Consider the following 17898-nt stretch of genomic DNA (forward strand, 5'->3'; position numbering starts at 1 on the left):
ATTAATGTTGGTCCAGATGCTTTGTAGAGCTTTCTTGCTATTCTTCAAAATTAGTGGTGTGGAATTTATCATGTACGCTTCTGAAGGAAGGGGTAGGGATAAATTACCCAGTTTTTACTGGGTCATATGGGGAGTGCCTTAGTTTAATGAGTCTTCCAGAAGGCGGTACTTTTAACAGCACAATGAAGTGACAGTCCAGAATGTGTGTACTTGTCTTTTGAACCTATGACCTTCTTCCTCCTGCGGGGAATCTTCCATCTATTGAGCTGCTGGAAACATTCAGCAGGTCAAGCAGCACTTGTGGAAAGAGAAATGGTTAACATTTCAAGGACCCTTCATCAACACAACCAGTTCTGATGCTGCCCAACCTGCTGAGTATTCACACCATTTTCTGTTTTTATGTCTGATTTCAGCATCTGCTTTTTTTTATATTTGTCCATTGAGCTGCTGCAAACACTGGAATGACAAAAGCCATTAGCTGATAAATTTGAATTTCCACAGGTTATCCACATTTCCACATTTTTTTCATACTTTAAAATGACCACTCCTTCAAGAAGAATGTTGTTCTCAAAAAGTAAGTTATACTTACTCATCATTCTGCACTCAGTAATTCCTATCTAAATGTACTTATAATTTGTGTTATTTTACATAGGTACAGTTTGTCTATACTGACCTGCCATGTACGAAAACGTGCTCCAGAACTGGAAACTGCTCTCCAGAAAGTCCATGAGCTCAGAGGTAACACATATGTCCCAGATATTTTTATGATTGAAGTTGATAATTTCACTGTGTTGGAAGATGTTAATCCATTGGAATCAAAACAGAAGGAGCATTGTTTTTCACATGGGAATAGGCTCAAGTGGCAAACTGACTTGCTTCCAGTGTTCTGAAAAGCCTTTTCTCCTCCTTCACAACACTTCTTACTTTGTAAAGAACAAGCCTTTGAAGCGTGAAGGAAACGTAACATGACCTGAGCTGCAGCAAAATTCTCCCAGTAAAAACTGGGTAATTTATCCAGAAAAATGCAGTTAATGGAGGATAGTTACATAATTAATTAATGTGAGCTAAGTCATTTCACTCAGACAATTGAACTCTCGCTGGATTAAAAAACATAGAATACTTAATCGTCCCTCCTTCAGAATGGACACTAACCTCCGAACCTGTGGTGATAACATATGCACTTGTCCTTCCCAAATAACCAACCAAAACTGGAGTTATTAGCAGGAAATATCTCTGAGTTGGTAATGAAATAATATTAACACATGTTACTCTTAATTTCTGCACAAAAAAACATGGAATGTACAGAAGCTGATCATCCCACCCAAATGTGGACTGCAGATACTTTCAGTCCAGTCGAGCAGGCTCTTCCCCATCTTACCCAGTCAGCATTTCCCTCTTCCTCCTCCCTGTTAATCCAACTTCCCCATAAATGCATCCAAGTTAATCGGCTGAACATCTCTCGGTGGTACAGAGTTTCGCATAATGACTATTCTTTGGGTAAATATTTTTTTTCCCTGCATTCCCATTGGTTTGTTAGTTCCATTTTATAATGATACCCAGGTCGATGCTACAATAGCATTGTCAGCCTTCCACTTTCTCTTTCTTCAGAGGGGGATCCTCTCAGCCTCTTATACAAATGCTGTTAGTATCAGAACAAAAGGCCATAACATGCTTCAATAAATGCATACCATCTCTTGACAAATGGTGAGGTATGCCATAGGGAATTCACTGTTAAATTAAAATGAAGACACTCATTTGTTTCTTGTTGTAAGTGTTGTTTTAATTCTTATAAATTGCAGTGAATCCTTCAAGTGACCCTGAAGCAGTCAGTGCTGAGGAAGCCCTGAAGTATCTCCTCTTCCTAGTAGATGTTAACGAATTATATGACCATGCAGTGGGTACATACGACTTTGACCTAGTGATGATGGTAGCAGAAAAATCACAAAAGGTTTGCATTTTTCTTCCATTTTTCTAAACAATTTTTTTTAAGTAAGCTTTATCATCCTTTCCCAGTTGCTTTAGAGCAAAGTGCAACCAATGATTAATGAAATAGAAAAGAAGGCAAAACTGAATGAAATAATATTTTTAAATAAAGCTAAAGTTGGAAAAGTTGTAGATAGGAGTTTTTATTCTGAAATGGGAAGAATGATGGAAATCCATAACAGGATTCCCTAGTATCAAGTAGTTGAATGGTTTTTGGTAAAGACCCAGTTCCTTAGCCGAAGTTTGCAGACATGGTTATCTCCCTGCTTCCTCTAAGAGGAGATTCTTTGACGTCAGCTGATTCCTCAGCTTGAAACAGAGAGAGCAGCACTGCAGGAATGACTCTTTATTCCCGACTTGCTGAAAACTGGGCAGCAGTAACCTCAGCATTGCTATTAATGGATAAATGAATTTGGTGGCTCAGGAGAAGAGAGTGGTTGGACAGATAAAAGAATGTAGTAGCTGAGGGAAGGAGCAAGAGGAAAAATGAAGAGATGAGGTGACTCGGGGAAAGTGGGTTATAAGATAGCTGGTTAAAAGCAAAGTTACATTAACATCAAATGGGATTGGGTTTTGAAGTTGATTTCAATAATGTTCTGGTTCACCTTAGTTCAATTGTTACTTTATTGCTTTAGGATCCAAAGGAATATCTGCCATTTTTGAACAAATTAAAGAAAATGGAGACTAATTACCAGCGATACACCATAGACAAATATCTAAAGCGTTATAAAAAGGCTGTCGAGCACCTTAGTAAATGTGGTAAGTACAATTCCAGAGTGCTTTGTGATTTGATGAACAACCTGCTCATTTCAGAAATTATATGTCTAAAGGACAAAAGAAGCATGGTATGCAGACTTATTTCCAAGGAATTTATTGGTTTGTAGTATCTGGGCTTGTGTACGTGCTTGTGCATGTAGTGTAGCTGGAAGGGATGACTGATTTGCAAAACCTTGAAGAGATAGTTAGGTTTTGTGTTCCAAGGGAATTCTTTTAAACATTTTAGAGATCCATAGCTCCTCCTTTTGAAATGTGATCTCTGCATTTCCTTAATTCTGACATCTTGCACCTACTTTAAGAGCTTGATTTACACAAGATCGTTCTTAACAAATCCTAGCCTGCTTTTCGTTCCCCAGAATTGTGTAACCAGTTTCCTGACTTCCACAAGTTCAAGTCTGTGGCATGTTTGCAATATTATGAATCATTGTCAAGCCAGTTAATATAAGATATCTTTATTACATCGAAACGCACAGTAAAATGCATCTTTTGCGTAGAGTGTTCTGGGGGCAGCCCGCAAGTGTCACCACACTTCCAGCGCCAACATAGCATGCCCTCAACTTCCTAACCTGTACGTCTTTGGAATGTGGGAGGAAACCCACGCAGACATGAGGAGAGCATACAAACTCCTGATAGACCGTGGCCAGAATTGAACCTGGGTCGCTGACGCTGTAATAGCATTACGCTAGCCGCTACACTACTGCGCCTGCCCACATATATTGTGTTGTGTGCACTTGTGTTGATAACAGCACTGGTTTACATTCTGTATTGTCTTAGTGATGGTACTTTGCATTTAAATATCACTTTTTAATGGGTGGAATGTCCCAAGGAGTTTCACATTTTCATTCCAAGTCATGCAAGGAGATGTTAGGACAAAGTCAGAGTAAGTTTCAATGTGCATCATAGAAGTCATAGTTTTAATGAGTGTCATAAATAGACTGAGACATTAAGGAGGGAAGTCTCTAGCTCTGGTCCTTCATGGTTTAGGGAGTTTAGGTGATGGAGTGATTTAAGTTTGAGATGCAAGTCAGAAAGGAGCAGCACAGAAGGTTGGTAGGTTTTTGAGCCAGATGGTCACAGACATGGGAAGGTTATTGTGGACTTTCAAAATAAGGATGAGAATTTTAAAATTGGCAACCTGTCAAACAGTGTCTCAGTGTAGGTCAGCGAGCACAGGGGTGTTGGGTTAAATGGATCTAGTGTGCATTAGGATGCAGACAGCAGAGTTCTGGATAAACTTGGGTTTATGGCGGTTTGGAAGGCTGGCCAAATGAGTGAAAAAGTATTCAAGTGTAAAAGCAACAAGAAATGAAGTGAGAGCACAGGGCAGCAGCACTACCAAGGTATAAATCTGTGTTCTTTTGGTTGATGAAACATGGGGTCAGAGGCACTGCTCAGAGTCACCCAGGATGCTGTGTGTGGAAATGGTCTGGTTGAGCATCAGACAGTGCCCAGTGTGAGGGGAGTTGTAAACAGCTAGAAAAGAAATTCTGTGCAGTGAACCCCAAACTAGCATTTCAATCTTCTCAATATATGTTGGAGAAAATTTCTGCTCTTTCTACACTATAATGCAGTAAATTAGAGACAGTGGGTCAGTCAGCAGAGATGATAGTGAAGTAGAGTCAGGTTTTGCCGGGGAACATGCAGAATCTGGTGTTTTTGTGTGATGTCTCTGAGGAAGAGAATATAGATGTTAAATAGAAAGGAAACAAGGATAGATCCCTGACTGTTAGTGGTGACTAGATAAGAATGGAAGCACCTAGATGATGAGGGTATTGGTATTGGTTTATTATTGTCACTTGTACCGAGGTACAGTGAAAAGCTTGTCTTACAAACCGATCGTACGGGTCAATTCATTACACAGTGCAGTTACATTGAGTCAGTACAGAGTGCATTGATGTAGTACAGGTAAAAACAATAGTACAGAGTAAAGTGTCACAGCTACAGAGAAAGTGCAGTGCAATAAGGTGTGAGGTCACAACAAGTTGTGAGGTCATAGTCCATCTCATTGTATAAGGGAACCGTTCAATAGTCTTATCACAGTGGGGTAGAAGCTGTCCTTAAGTCTGGTGGTACCTGCCTTCAGGCTCCTGTATCTTCTACCCGATGTAAGAGGAGAGAAGAGAGAATGTCCCAGGTGGGTGGGGTCTTTGATTATGCTGGCTGCTTCACCAAGACAACAAGGGGTAAAGACAGAGTCCAAGGAGGGGAGGCTGGTGTCTATGTTGCGCTGGGCTGTGTCCACAACTCTCTGCAGCTTCTTGCGGTCCTGGGCAGAGCAGTTGCCATACCAAGCTGTGATACATCCAGATAGGATGCTTTTTATGGTGCATCTGTAAAAGTTGGTGAGAGTCAAAGGGGACAAACCAAATTTCTTCAGCCTCCTGAGGAAGTAGAGGCGCTGGTGAGCTTTCTTGGCCATGGCTTCTATGTGATTTGACCAGGACAGGCTGTTGGTGATGTTCACTCCCAGGAACTTGAGCTCTCAACCTCAGCGCCATTGATGTAGACAGGTGCATGTATACTGCCCCCTTTCCTGAAGTCAATGACCAGCTCTTTTGTTTTGTTGACATTGAGGGCAAGGTTGTTGTCATGACACCATTCCACTAAGCTTTCTATCTCCTTCCTGTACTCCAACTCATCGCTGCAAACTTGTAGATGGAGTTAGAGCAGAATCTGGCCACACAGTCATGAGTGTATTGATGGCATAGATGGTGTCTGCAGCCATAACAAAGGCTGCAGACAAGTTGAAAGGATGAAGAGGGTACTGTAGCTTGCCAGCAGACACATAGGGTGTTCAGGGTTATTGTGGTGGTCCAACAGAAACCCGTCGGAGGGATTCCAACATGGAATAATGCAAAATTTGAAGGGCAACATTGCATTTGGGGAGATGCAGCAAGGCAAGGGAACTTGCAATAAATGGAAGGGTATTGAATGATGTACTGCAAACGTAGCGGGACACGTTAATAATGTGGTTATATAGGCCTAGTGGATGCTATGTTTTATTAGTTGAAGTACAGAATGTAAGAACAGAAGTTATGCTAGAATTGTACTTAGCATTTTTGAGACTATTGTCTGAGTACATGTACAGCTTGGTCACCATGTTATTGAAAAGATGTAATTGCAGAAGAGATTTAAAAGGATATTGGCAGGTCTAGTAAATTTTAGCTATGAGGAAAGGTTGGATAGGCTGGAGTTGTTTTCTTTGGAACAGAGGAGGCTGAAGGGAGACTTCACTGAGGTGCATAAAGAGTCATAGGGAGATACAGCACAGAAATAGGCCCTTCAGCTCACCAACTTCAAACCAATCATCAACCACCCATTTACACTAATTTTACATTAATACCACATTTATACCCCCAACTATTCTCCCTACCTAGAGTCTGCTGCTCACCTATAATTGAGAGCCTAGGTAAAGTAAATAGGAAAGACATTTTTCCCATAGCTGAGAGGTTAAAAACAAAACAAGCAACGTACTTTTAAAGTGGTTAGTAGAAGGTTAGTAAAAAAGATAAAGAAGCACCTTTTTTCACCGCAAGCGGTCTGGAACTCATTCCCTGAAAAGGTTGTACATGTAGAAACAACGAGCACATTTAAACTATACTTAAATGTGTATTCAAAGAACAGTGACCTGCAGGATTACAGGTCTAGTGCTAAAAGGTGGGATTAGGCTGGAGAGCTCTTCTTTGACCAGCAGGGACATTATAGGCCAATATGGTTAGAAAAGAAATCTGTTTTATTCAAGCATTTTGGAGAGGAATGTTGCCTGGTTTTGAGATCATTGTTTGCAAGGATGGAAGGAAGGATGATCTTTATGATGTGTTACAGTCAATTTGAAGGAGATGGGGGTAGTAAGAGATTTTTTTTCATTTGAGTAAACTGCCAACAGTTTATCATTATCCGGAATATTGAATTCAGACTCAAGTTACAGATTTATCACCCTCAATGGTCCTATTTCGATCAGGGTTATTGTAGCTTTTAGAAGGGAAATGTCTTTCGTGACTAGCATTAAACACATGCTAGAATATCAGCTTTCTGTGCTGCGTATCTCCCACTGTTAAGGTCAGCAGCTCCCATTGGACTGAAAACGGATGCAATGAGTACAACTTGATACCATAGCACACATATAATGTTTACTTGTTTACCTCATCAGGATGCATTCTATCAGAGACATCTCCAATGCAGACAGAGCAATTGTAGTAGCTATATTGTGGGTTTATTGGGAAATTCTAGATCAAAGGTATGTTTACATACTTCGAATGAATGGGGGCTGAAGTGGTTAGAACTTGCGTGCTGTTGGACTTGGCAAGATAGATGCATTTATTTACATGCCATCCCCATGGGAACACTTCTAGTGCCTTTGACTCATCTGGTGTGGAAGGAATTACATCAGTAACATAACCCTATTTTATTTCTCATCAGTATGCTTTGATGTGATATAGGTGTAGCATTGTATTGCTCCATCAATCTGATGTCAGTTTCTTTCAGGTCGTCAGCATTTCACTGAGCTTCTAAACTTGGTAAAGGACCAAAAGATGTACAGTGATGCCTTGAAATTATTCTCACCAAAGAGCCAAGAATACAAGGTATAATGAAAATGTTGGTGTCTATCTGCATAAATCTACTACTGTATCCCAACCTGCAGCAAGTCTTCCTCACCCACTACCTCTGCACTCTCTGGCCTGTATAGATTCCCAGTTAAATAGCACTCCAATTTTAAAATTTTGATCCTTGTTTCAAATCTTTTTACAATCTCAAACTCTCTATCTCTAACCTTCTCGAGTCCTGCTGTGCACAATATTCTGCATTCTGTTTTCTTTTTACTACCTCAATATACTTACATATGGCATGATCTGCCTAGATGGTGCACAAACAAAAGTTTTTCACTGTATCTCAGTATACCTAATAATAACAATAATAATAATAATAATAATCATCTCTGTGCACCTCCCTGATTTTAATCGCTTCAGTATTGATAGCTTTGCCTTCATCTCTCAGGATGCGAAGCTCTGGAATATACTCCCTAAGCCCCAAATCTCTCTTTTAAGATGCTCCTTAAAGCCCACCTCTTTGACCAAACATTTGGTACCCTGTCCTAATATTATAGAGCTCAATCTTATACATTATAGCCTTGAAATGATTTAGTATGTAACGACCCTGTGTAAATTAAGTTGTCGTCATTGCAACCACATAGAGCAAAACTATCAAATAAAAACACTCAGCAGGTCAGACAGCATCTGTGGAAGGAGAAACAGGATTAATGTTTCAGTTCCAAGACCCTTCATCTGTTCCACCGTCCTTCAGTTTTCCCTGTATCTTCAACAACCCAGATCCATCTATAATCCCAACAATTTAGTGTCTGATATTCAGTGATAGGTCAATTATGCAACTGTGGTTATGGCTCAGTGGTGAAGTTTAGGGGATTGAAAATTGTAGAGCTTGCATCCTCTATAATGAAAAGAACTTTTAAAATTTATGTTAACTTTGTCTATAAGATTTGTTGCGTACATAATGGTGAGAGCGCAGCTACCAAATAGAAGACTAAATGCCAATTAAGGATAGAGGACAGGTGATGCATTTTTCACAAAATGCCTTCTAAAATCAGTCCCAAGGGTTTTCAGGAACTTAAACCCTTTCAGGGGGTGTTTTATCTGTCAGTTAGGATTGAACGAGGCCTTTTTCCTTCAGGGAGAAGACCTGAAGATTGAGACATTTTGAAAGGGTTGAACATGATTGATGTGGAAGTAATGAGTCCCACGAATGGGAAAATCCAAACCTAGGAGCCATAAATGCAAGGTAGTTACTAATGATTCCAGTGTGGAAATAAGGAGAGAGTTCTTCACTCAGTGATTCAGAACTCACCACCACACAAATGGCTATCAAAAGAAAACGAATTGATGAGAGAGAAAAACATAGAAAAGACATGCTAAAAGGCTGAACTGAGGTGGATGTAAAAGGAGGAGAATTGTGTGGAGCATAAACACTATTCCAAAAAATTAATAATCTAATGCATCAATAACACAGAAAATATAAATTAAAGCAACATGAAAATGGGGGTTAAAACAGCCAAAACAAAGAGGTAAAATGTACTATAGAGCCTAATGATTTGTTGGTCTGTCTGCTAATGTTTAACGTACAGAAAGTGAAAATAAATTGCTCAGATTTTAAAATTGTTAGTTAAAATATTATTAAAGATTAAAGACTCAACTTCTAGCAATGAATGGCCACCTTTTGTGCTGTTTATTCTATGTAACACATAGGAAATGAATTTTAGTGAGGAGGACAGTAATGTAGCATGTTATCCCAGATGCTAGCTTTTGTTGCTTTCTTATTTCAGGACATCAGTGTTGCATTTGGCGAGTACCTCATCGAGAAGCAATACTATGAGCAGGCAGGGCTAATCTTGACACGATGTGGGGAATGTGAAAAGGCACTGGATGCTTTCCTGCTATGCTGTAATTGGCAGCAGGCTTTTTGCATGGCTGCTCAGCTCCACTATACTGAGGACAAAGTGATTAGCATGGCACGGACTATGTCAGGTAAGGACTGGTATGCCTTTTGTAAAATTTTTTTCTTAAACAGAGTATCACGCAGATAGGACCACTTTGCTTTTGAGCTGTTCCAGTTTAATCATAGCATGATTTAATTTCTATTAATATGCTTTGCTCAACAAAGCCTGATACAGCTCCATTTTTAAAAATTTTCAGCAGACCTGCAGCTTTGGCAGTAATTTTAGGGAGAGAGTTCCATATTTCCAGATGGTATGCAGTCACTCATTGTTGTATTTATTATTGCCGCACATACTGTTCACTCTGTGAGCTTCACGCGAGCAAGGAATTTCATTGCACTCTGGTGTATACAACAATAAACTAATCTGAATTTAAATCTGCTTCTGGACATCACTCTTGAATGTCTTGGGTCCTAAGGTTCAGCCACTTCCAAATAAGAGTTTGTCTGCACCTTGCTACCAAACTAGCTGATGTGTTGAAGTGTGTCTCTGTCACACCAGTGCAGCTCTGAGATGGAATTGAAGCCCATTATTTATCCATTGAGGGACTTGTACTCTGCAACTCACTAAATAACATTGCTGCCGGCTGTTTTAAAATGTGGGGAAATACTTCGTCAAACATCACTGACATTCCTCACCCTGAAAAGCTCAAAGTTAACTAGAGAAAAAAAATCTGGTGTTTTCTAGGGCGATTGAAGGAACAGCGGAGATATTCTGAGGCAGCCTTAATCCTGGAGCAGTATGCTAAGGTAAATGTGCTTCTGAGATCCCTTAGGAAGTATAAAGCAGTGGACTCGATTTCAGCAGCTCCCGTGAACTGGCCTGTTTAATATATTATTGGACTGATGAGACTTAATATTAAACTTGCTGTTAGACATCTTTGAACTATTCTGAAGTGTAGTGCAGTTCAGTTATTATTTTATCCAGATAATGTTTCCCAAAGAAATATGGAAAAGAAATGACCGGGCAGTCTGTGCAGGAGTTCTATGGTTTGTTAGGTATAATCTGTCTCATTGTAAATTTTTTTAATTATGGGGTTGCAGGCACCAGAGAGAGGTGTGTGTCCTTGTACATGTGTGTAATTGATTGACATTTTGGATTAGTTTATTTAGCAGGCAATAGTTTGCCTTGTGCCTTGCTTTAGGCAGACTTTGCACTTTATTTTTACAGCTAGTTATTATTTGGATCATGTATCACATATAATTGCATTTTCCCCAGTATCTGTGTAACATTGTAACACACATCTGCTTGTTTCAAGAAACTTTTATTTAGCCTTCATTTCCACTCAAATTAATTTACATATTGCTGTAACATAAGACCAAATATGAACCAAAGTGATTGGGCAGAAATTTTGAAAGTTAATGTGCTTGAGAAAGGATTCTTTTGTGGCGATTCACCGTCTAGTCGGGCGAACCGGCTCAGCAGTCAGGTCGCGCGGCGTCGGAGTGACGAGGCCCAAGATGGCAGCGGGCCTCGTCTTTCCGAGCGACGGGGAGAACCCGCGTGCGGGAAAGTCCTGATGACGTAGGACTTACGTCATTGCCGGTTGTTTTGGGCGGGAACATTCTCCCTTAAAGGGCCCGCGCAAGGCGGGAAAATAAACCAGTTCTGTTTGGCAATCCTCCGAGTAGAGTCTTGTTTTATTCCGCGGTAGCAACCGCTACACCTTAATTCATTTAAGAGCAATAAGCTAATGCAGTTTTATTAATACTGTTAATAATATGTTTATCAGAAAATAACTATGTTTCTGCTATCTAAATCATACCTGTGATTAACCTGATTTTACATGGCAGTAAATAACATTAAGATGCTAAACAGAACCTTATTATATTGTGTAATTATTCATTTCCTAAATAAATTAAAAATATATACATTTTAACAATTTGTCCCCCCAAAAGATCAAACTGAAATTTAATTCATATGAGACAGTTATTTTGCCTACTTCTGGCAACAATATTTTCTAAATTGTTCTAAGAATGTAAAAATTCTATTTACATGGGAGGGAATTGCTGCTTGAAGATCTTTTGATCATTTGTACCCCTTTGGCCAATGTCTCATAAATTTTATTGGAAGTAAAAGACAGCCAAGCAGAAACACCTGATCAAAATAAACCTAGCCTGTGTGATGCAACATGCATTGAATGAATAAAAACAAGGATATTTTCCTTTGAAATTGTGTAGATTTTCACAATAGATTCATAGTCAAATTCTCCTAAACTTAGTACAGAGATGGGAGGACAGGGCAGCTTTATTTATATTTCTAAAACTTTTGATTGATGTATGGTCTGGGATGTAGGCACATAGCTGACCAGGTTTCTACCTTACTTCATATGCTCATTTAAGTTATCCTTGAGCCTGCTAGTTAGACATGGGTTTGTGCATGCCTCGGTGAACTAATTGGAGTAACCCTGTAGGAAAGGGCAATCCAGCAGGTGACCTCTGAAGCTGCTCTGGAGATCTCTGATTGTGATCTGTTGCTGATCAATAGTTGCAGCACTCTTACTACAGTTTTCCACTGCGATGGAGCAAAAGCATGCAGAGGGATAGGAAAGTTTGTCTTGTTCAGACAAGCATGTTTGGATAGTAGCTGAAATAAACAGAGATTGTGTTTCGGTTTTCAATTACAGAGCTGATGATTATCCACTATACCAGAGGTTTAATACTATGTCTTTATAAAATGGTGGTTAGACCCCAGCTTTGAAGCATTGTTGCCATTTCTGGGCACCACACTTTAAGGAGCTTGTCAGGCCTTAGAAAGAATGCAGAGGTGATTTACTTGTATGGTACCTGGGTGAAAGATATTGTTTACACAGTGAGATTTATTTTACTTGGAGAAGAGGAAGCTATGGAGCGGAATGACAGCGGTGACTAAAAACTATGAAGGGTTTTGATGGGCTAAATAAGGAGCATCTGTTTTCATTAATTAGAGATAACCGGGGCTACAGACTTAAGGTGAGTTACAAAAGAACAAGAAGCAAGATGTTGGGGGGGTGGGGGGTGCGGGTGGTTGGGGGGGGAATAAAATTTCAGCAAATTGTTGTCAGCTGGAATGTCCAATTGAAAGTATGATGGAAGCAGATTCATTAGTAACTTTCAAAAGAATTGGACAAATACTTGAAGGAGGAGTATGTGCCAGGAAGTGGAGTAGGAGCAGGACTAACTGTACAAGTTAGCTGAAGGCCAGCGCAGGCACAATAAGCCAACAGGTCTCATTCTGTATTTCAAGATCATAGAATTCTAACTGGTTCTCTCCTTAACCCCTGAAGAATTAATTCAATGATTTCATGCTGACTTTCACACTTGGAATGAGCCAAATCTGGATCCTGAAGAATTCCCTCAGTTGGTTTCCAAAGATATAATCCAGGCCTGGCAGCATGTCAGTGGTGAATGGAGAATGGCTTTTTTGAGAATAAGGAAGACTATACAGTTCATTTGATAGTTTTAGACAAATTTATTGTAGCTGTTTAAAATATAAGTAACACAAATTTACAAAATATCCTATTCCAGATCTCAGCTAACTGTTCACTGTTCTTGCCCAAAGGACAATAAGTGTCCACTGCTTCGTATGATCATTGCAACCTTTAGAACTTTGTCTCTATTTAGATGTCCATGAGAACTTGTGACTTTTCTCACTGCAGGACTATGAAGAAGCCATTACGTCACTCTTAGAAGGAGGCGCCTGGGAAGAGTCATTAAGACTGGTAAGATTTTTAAATAATGTAATGTCGTTGGTTCATTCAAGTGGAGCTCACAAATTTATATTTTCAGTTACAATTTCCTTGATTCATTCTTCAGCTTTACTGTACCAAGGTGAAAAAAATGCTTTGCATATTTACAGATTGTTGCATCAACTAATAGATATAAAGATATATTACTTAGAAATCCTTGTTCCCATTTTGTGTTCCCCTAATCACCCCAATGTGTTGGAATACGGTCCCCCCCTCCCAAATAGAATTTGGTATTCCATAGCCTCTCAATAAACGTGGTCTTTGCAACTTTTACAAGCACAATAAAATCTCTAATTGTTAACATCTGTATGCAAATATTTTGCTCTAATTTTGTCCAGTATTGTATATAAGAAAACTGATGTTTAATTAATGCCTCATGCAACCATGGGAAATCCCAAAGCCCTTTACAGCCAATGAAGTATTTTTGACATGCAGGCACTTTTGTACCGTAGGAAATGTGGCTACCAATTTATGCACAGCAAGCTCCCACAAAGACCAAAGTTGTAATGTTTTTAATGATGTTGACTGAGCGGTAAATGCTACCACAACCATTAAAATATATAATGAAACACATTTCTCCACTTTTCCTAGATTTACAAGTACAACAGGACTGATATTTTGGAAACAAACCTGAAACCTTCCATATTGGAAGGTAGGTGGTGTATTTTTCGTCCTTTGCGGAATGCTCCACTGGTGAAGTTGCATTGCAGTGCTTAATGAAATGCAGCAATGGATGCTTCCTGCTTCAGGCTAATGTTATCATTCCTGAATGTCATTCCTCACTGGTATCACATCTCCCAGTAGACGACCAAGATGTTCTTGAATTTGTATATTGTATATTCATATGATAAATCAAGATTATATTTAAGGTATTCTTTGCTTTTCATTTTTGGTTTAGTTTTGGGGATGTCTTTTCAGTTTTTATTAGTGTTCAGTAAAATCAATTAATTTTAGTTATTAAAATAAAACTTCAGTCAGTAATCTGCATCAGTTTTTGGACACTTAGATGCCTTATTTGCACATGCATGGGAATTGAAGTGAGCCAAATTTGCATTCTGTTGGGAAATGGTTTTTAGCACCAAAAGTGATCCTGTCAGTCACAAATCGTGAGAGAGAATGCTGACTTTGGTTTGCTTAACTTTCCAGTGAATTTGGAGGATTTGCAGAGATAGCATTTGTGGTATTTTTCCGGTACCTTGAGGTCCCTGTGGTAGGTAGCCCAAGTATCAGAAGCATATAAGACAAGGATTACTGCTGCCCAATAGACCATGAGCTTTGTACCTGGGCTGAAGTCCTGATCTTCAGCTATTGTTTGAAGTAACTATTTATTGCCAGCACAGATGGTGGGATGGTGGGAATAAAATTTAGTAGGGCACTTAGTGGGTGCTTTTTCGCTTCTTGTCTGTTAAAAAAAAAATTCAAACGCTAGTTATGTTGTAAAATTGCATCTAATCAAAATAAGGAATCTTGCAGTACAAATAATGAACATTATTCTGCTTTTTATTCCCATTCTAGCTCATAGTAACCAGATGGCATTCCTCGATTCTCAGAAAACCTTATTTATCCGTCATAAATCCCGGCTCAAAATTGTATGGGAAATGAAACTGAAAGCACAGGAAGGATTATTAGGTAAATTTACACATTCTACGCTAGGTTTGTTTTTAAGAATGATGCAGTATTTTTATAAAATGAGCTAGGACTTGTGGTTTAGTTCTCTTAATTTTCCGTAGATGAGGAGGTGGCCGATGGCCCGGACTCTGATCTCTATTCAGACAGAAGCAGTTTGCGGTCAGCAGGTGGAGTGAGCTCCAAATATTCGCACAGTAACTCCAGGATATCAGCGTAAGTTTCTAGTTAATATTCCCAACAAGATTCCATTTCTGCATCAGTTTGTCCCGACCTGGATACAAAGAGGTAAAGCGGCACAAGTTGGGGTGTCAGAATTTAATACAAATTAGTGTTGTGACAAGCTTCACAGTGTTATCAGAATAACTCATTAAGTGGGAGGAGAAATTGGCTTTCAGCAAGATGGTGATTTATCAAAGAGACTTGTGATTATGACCTTGCATTTCACTGGGGCATTCCAAACACTTAGCAGCCTCAAGGCAGTTAAAACGTGCAGAATTGGTTCGAGGAAACACATTGGTCATTCTTCAGACAGGAAGATCCCATAAACAGCAATGTGGTAATGACCAGTAATCTGTTCTTGTAGTGTTGGTTGAGGGATAAACATTGGCCCCTGGAGAAAACTCCCGCTCCCTTCTTCAACTTAATGACACATCTGTATGACAGTACTTCTGAAGAATGGCACTCCTCAAGTACTGTACTGGAAGTGTTGGCCTGAATCTTGAAATGCCATCTTGGAGTTGGGACTTGAACTTGTGACTTTCTGATCAGCAGCAAGAGTCCATGGTCAACACCTTGGTGTGGAGGTAGGGATGTGGGGAGAGAAGTTGGAAATTAGACCAGGAGTTGAACAGGGGATCTCAACCCGAAACATCGACTGTCCATTTCCTTCCACAAATGCTACCTGACCCGCTGAGTTCCTCCAGCATTTTGTTTGTCGCTTCAGATTCCAGCATTTGTGATCTCTTGTGTCTCCATTGAACAATGTTGAGTGATTTTTAGAAAATTGTGTACTCTAAAAGATATGTTTCCTACATTGTAAATTACTTTTCATTTGCAGTAATCTGTAGAAGATGCATTTCAAGTCTCTGCTTGCATTTGGAGTCTTTGTGGTAACTAAAAATAGTGCACATTCGAAGTTCAGGACTGCGAAGTAATCATACCACATGAACAGAGCTTTTGCACATTTGCAATACAAATGAGATCAGATTCTTAACCATAGCAAAGTGCTGACTATTTGTGAAAGTGAATGTGGGTTTGACATAGCATTAAGTACAACACCTATAGATTGCTACTTTTGGTAATTTTACTGGAGCTTTTAAAGGTCTGTAAAAATGAAAAAAAGTGTTTTATTATTTAGTGCACACAGACTTGAGGTAAAAAATTTCAAGCCACTTAGTGCATCAGTAGCAGCAGTATGCAAACCAGTCACATAGTTTGATAATTGAGCATGACTTAATGATGACTGGATGTGGTTTGGAAAAACAAAGACCTGCAGTTAACTGGCACTTTTCACAAGCTCTAGACATCCCAAGGGGTCATGCAGCCAGTGAAGGAGTTGTGAGGCACAGTCAGTATTGTAGGAAAAATAACAGCCAATTTGAGCATTGCAAGCTCCCACAAACAGCAGTGTGATAATGACAAAGATAACCTGACACTTTGAATGATGTTAGTTCAATGATAAGTGTGGGCACTGAGATTCACAATCCTTCTTGGAAAAGTGCCATGGTTTCTTTTACATCTGCCTGAGAAAATAGACCAAGCATAGCTTTAACTCCCTTTAAAGACAACACTTACAGCAGAATAGCATCCACTCGACAATGTACTGGAGACTGTTGTGCTTAAGCCTCCAGGTCTGACGAGAGTGAAAGCCACTTCGGCATATCTGTTGACTTTTGTCATTTTCTTAAAGGTTTTATTTAAGCTTATGAATCTTTAACCCAGTACTAACACCACAGTAATAATCTATGGTATCACACAACCACTTTGAACCTGTGAATTTTGCAGGCGGAGTTCAAAAAACCGTAGGAAAGCAGAACGGAAAAAGCACAGCTTGAAGGAGGGGAGTCCTATGGAAGATGTAGCATTGCTGGAAGCATTGAGAGAAATAATATGCACTGTGGACAAACTGACAGGTATTCCCTAACCCTCACTTATTTTTTGTAAAAAAAACTGTAGATTCCTCTTGCTCCTTAAAGCTGATGGGGCATTTTTGTCAAAAATAATATTTATATTCCAGAAAATTGAAAACTTTTTTTCATGACACCTGGGCATTTGAATTAGGAGCTGGAGTAAGTGCATCCTTGTCTTAAATATGTGCATCCTTGCCTTAAAAATGTTCAAAGACTCTCCTTCCACCGCCCTTTAAGCAAGAGAGTTCCAAAGACTTGTGTTCCTCTGTGACTCCTTATTTTTAAACAGGACCCTTAGTTCTAGATTCTCCCAGAAGATGAAACATCCTTTCCACGTCCATCCTGTCAAGACCACTCAGGATCTTGTTTCAGTCCAGTTCCCTCTTACTCTTCTAAACTCCAACAGAAACAATCTAACCAGTCATCAGCAAATACATTCAGTGCCATCATCCAAGTCAGTTAAATGAATTGTAAGAAGTTCGGACCCCAGCACTGATCTATGTGGATTTGGCACTATTACATCTTGCTAGCCAGCAAAAGACCTACTTATGCTTACTCTGTTTCCTGTTAGCCAACCAATCTTCTTTTCATCCTATTATGTACCTTCCACCATGAGCTTTTATGTTCACAATAACCTTTGATGAGGCACCTTATCAAATGCGTTATGGAAATCTAACTACAGTACATCCCTTGGTTCCTCTTTATCCACAGCACGTGTTCAAAGAACTTTAAGTTAGTTAAACATGATTTCCCTTTCACAAAACCATATTGACTTTGACTGATTAACTTGAATTATCTCTAAGTGTCCTCCTATAACATCTTTAATAATGGTTAATAGTTAATAATAATAGTTAATATTTTGAGAAATAGGAAGCTGACTTGAAGATTTTTACTTTTGTAGCAGCTGCTACTGCGATGTGAAAACAAGACACTAGTCGATGGGTTTCACAACAAGAACTGGTTTATTTTCCCACCTTGCGCGGGACTTTTAAGAGAGACTGTTCCCGCCCACTTAAAACGGCAATGACGTATACGCTACGTCATCAAACCTTTCCCGCGCGCGGAAGATGAAGGCCCAATGCCATCTTGGGCCTCACCGCTCTGATGACGCGCAACCCGACTGCCGAGCCAGTTCACTTGCTCAGACG

General features: G+C 39.5%; 1 protein-coding gene across 1 annotated transcript in view; it reads left to right on the plus strand.

The window, feature by feature from the left end:
• The window catches only part of elp1 (elongator acetyltransferase complex subunit 1), a 70261-nt gene that overhangs the window by 41399 nt on the left and 10964 nt on the right, over positions 1-17898 (plus strand). Inside the window, exons 24-34 of the mRNA XM_052019293.1 lie at positions 653-738; positions 1800-1948; positions 2619-2742; positions 7246-7343; positions 9095-9296; positions 9953-10014; positions 12903-12965; positions 13584-13644; positions 14508-14621; positions 14723-14834; positions 16626-16753. Coding sequence (XP_051875253.1) covers positions 653-738; positions 1800-1948; positions 2619-2742; positions 7246-7343; positions 9095-9296; positions 9953-10014; positions 12903-12965; positions 13584-13644; positions 14508-14621; positions 14723-14834; positions 16626-16753 — 1199 coding nt within the window. The remainder of the gene's footprint in view (positions 1-652; positions 739-1799; positions 1949-2618; positions 2743-7245; positions 7344-9094; positions 9297-9952; positions 10015-12902; positions 12966-13583; positions 13645-14507; positions 14622-14722; positions 14835-16625; positions 16754-17898) is intronic.

The sequence above is a fragment of the Pristis pectinata genome, chromosome 7, assembly GCF_009764475.1.
Source record: "Pristis pectinata isolate sPriPec2 chromosome 7, sPriPec2.1.pri, whole genome shotgun sequence".
NCBI lineage: Eukaryota > Metazoa > Chordata > Chondrichthyes > Rhinopristiformes > Pristidae > Pristis > Pristis pectinata.